Genomic DNA, 2689 nt, shown 5'->3' with positions numbered 1-2689 from the left:
AAATCCTACAGCTGCATCTATCCTTGTGTATAGTAGCTTAGAACTGTCTGTATACTTACAGATACTTGGGACCAAGAGGTACGCAAAGACCATAATGTCTTCTTCTGAGAGCCCCCCAGCACATCAGCAGCAAACTGAGGTATTGTATTTTTTTTTTTTTGTTCTGTAAAATTTTTTGGTGATACAACTATGGTCATTGTTTTTAACCCTTTATGTGTTCTGTATTCACAGGAATATGAAGCAGAGGGGCTTACAGAAGGAGACGGACAGGGTGGAGAAAGACAAGGAGCGGGAGCGCATAGTGTAAGTTTTGAACAGACCGATCCTCACATACAATGCACTACACCCAACACAAACATTCATGACAGCACACACAATACATATGCCTCAATCTAAGAACATTATTAATTTTTTTTTTTTTAATTTTTTTTATTAGTCCTCACAATCCGGGGCTCGACATAGAGTTCCTCAAAGCACCTCCCATAGTCGTCGGAATGATAATCGCGGCGGTCGCCGAAGAGTAAGTTCCTTTTTGTTTTGTTGTGTAGTAAAATGTAAAATTCATGTGTTGTAATCTTTCCCTTTTTATTGTTATATTTTTCGTAGGCTTCACAGCGTGCTCCCGAACAAGATGATGAAGAGGAGGGCATCGATGTGAACACCCTCATCGAAGCAGTACAAAGTAGGGAGCCGCTGTGGAACATGTCGGACCGCCGCCATGCTGACCAGTTAATCACCCGACGGCTATGGGAGGAAGTGTGCAGTGCTGTTATGGATAACTGGGAGGAACTCGATGCTGGGGCCCAGGATCTAGCGCGTAAGTATTCACACTTCATAACCTTATTTTAGCATGATTTAATGTGGTGTATAGTAACCAATTTTTGCTATCTCTTTCCAGGTAACAGGATTATCGTGCGGTGGCGGTCAATCAGGGATCGCTTCAAGAGGGAGTTTAATAAGGAGATGCAGGCCCCGAGTGGATCTAGAGGACGCAGGAGCAGATACAAACATGCCAGAGCCCTGTCGTTCCTACGGTCGACGCTGCTGAGCAGAAGGTAAATATTCAACACCACATATTTTCAGTCAAACTGAAAAAATGTGTAACCTTCAATTTTTTTGCAGTAAGGGCAATTGTAATATAAAGATACTAATATTTTTTTTCTTCTTCTTTAACAGCACTTTCTGCAGCACTCGGGAGCCTGCATCAGAGTTGCAGCCCTCTGGAGCGATCCCTCGAGAGTCCGCCACCGGGGACCACGTCGACCCCTCTGTTTCTGCACCTACCCTTTTGTTTGATCCCTCAGCCTCATCCACCAGCGCTGGAGCAGCAGGGCGGACTTCGTCACTTGAAGCTGCAGGTGATGAGTTAGAGTTCCCTTTACCCCACCCCTCTGCCACTGCCGCAACTTCTAGACCAACTTTGTGGTCAGGACGGCAGCGCCAGAGAGGTCAGGAAAGGAGCTATGCGCCTGACTTTTTGCATCTGAATGCATCCTTTCACAGTGCCATCAAGCTTTTGAGTGAGCAAACGTCTGCTGGGTACAATATGCTTAACAAAAGCATACTTGAACTCAGCAGTCGTCTTGATAGGATGCAATCAGATGCAAACCAGTCACCAAGGCACTGTTTTTTTCAGGCGGTCCTCAGGCACATGGAAAATCTAACTCCTGACCTGCAGATGCATGTGATGCAAGGCTGCCACACTGCTCTAGCGCAGGCGATATCCCATGCCCCTCCACCTACCCTTCATGTGTCAACACCTTTCCCCTCTCAATCCACCGTCTATCCTCCCATCCGTCCTCCTCCTGTACGTCCTCCTCCCGTCCATTCTACTCCTTCGTCATTTGTTCCTTCCCCCCTTAGTCTTTCCCAGTTTTTAACGTCCCCCTTCCATTCTTCCCCTTTAACTTCTCCGTTATCAATCCCAGCAACACCTTCATACCTCACACACACCACATCTGCACCTCAAGTCTCTACACAACCTCATGTTTTCACCACCCATTCCACTTCTGTTCCTCCCCGTGATGTCCTGTCCCCCACTCTCGACGTGGTCCGCCCGCCTGTCAGCCCCTCCGCTACTATCTCCACCCAAAACTATGAGAATCTGTAAAAGTCAATAAATAAACAGTTGTTTGGTTTAAAAATTTTTTTATTGTCTTTCTTTTTTTTTTTCTTTTAATTTATTAAGTCACCAAGGTTATGGCAATAGTAACATTAACAGTGTTTAAAGGGTACCGTTGCAAAACATACAATGCTGCATTAAAGTAAAAAGATTTTGTATGCAAACAAAAATTGGTATTTTTACAAGTATAAAAATAAATAAATTTTTTACACCATTTCATACTGCCAGTCAACTGATCCTGCAGGAGACATGAAGTAGTCTGCAAAACTGTCCCGCATTCTGCAGACTGCAACTGGACTGCGAAAAGTGGGGTTTTGGTAATCCCGTAAGGTGCTTTCTGAAACATTATCCTCCAGGGAAACTTGTTCTTTTGATAGAACAAAATTATGCAGGACAACGCACGCTTTGACCACATCATCGACAGTTTCAGTCTGCAGTTTAATGGCAGTTAGTAGCACTCTCCATTTGGCAGTTAGGATGCCAAAGGCACATTCCACTACTCTGCGTGCTCTGGTTAAACGGTAATTGAAAATTTTCTTCCTCTGGGTCAGTCCACTACTTCCAAAG

At 44.7% G+C, this 2689-nt stretch overlaps 1 protein-coding gene across 1 annotated transcript; it reads left to right on the top strand.

Moving 5' to 3' along the window:
• Positions 1-508: 508 nt before the first annotated feature.
• LOC143807753 (uncharacterized) lies at positions 509-2167 on the top strand. Its single transcript, XM_077289655.1, has 3 exons — positions 509-817; positions 899-1055; positions 1177-2167. Exons 1-3 carry the CDS (start codon positions 703-705, stop codon positions 2108-2110), a joined length of 1206 nt encoding a protein of 401 aa, XP_077145770.1. The 5' UTR covers positions 509-702; the 3' UTR covers positions 2111-2167.
• Positions 2168-2689: the final 522 nt, after the last annotated feature.

This window comes from Ranitomeya variabilis, chromosome 2 (assembly GCF_051348905.1).
Source record: "Ranitomeya variabilis isolate aRanVar5 chromosome 2, aRanVar5.hap1, whole genome shotgun sequence".
NCBI lineage: Eukaryota > Metazoa > Chordata > Amphibia > Anura > Dendrobatidae > Ranitomeya > Ranitomeya variabilis.
This window is presented reverse-complemented; position numbering and strand designations above follow the sequence as displayed.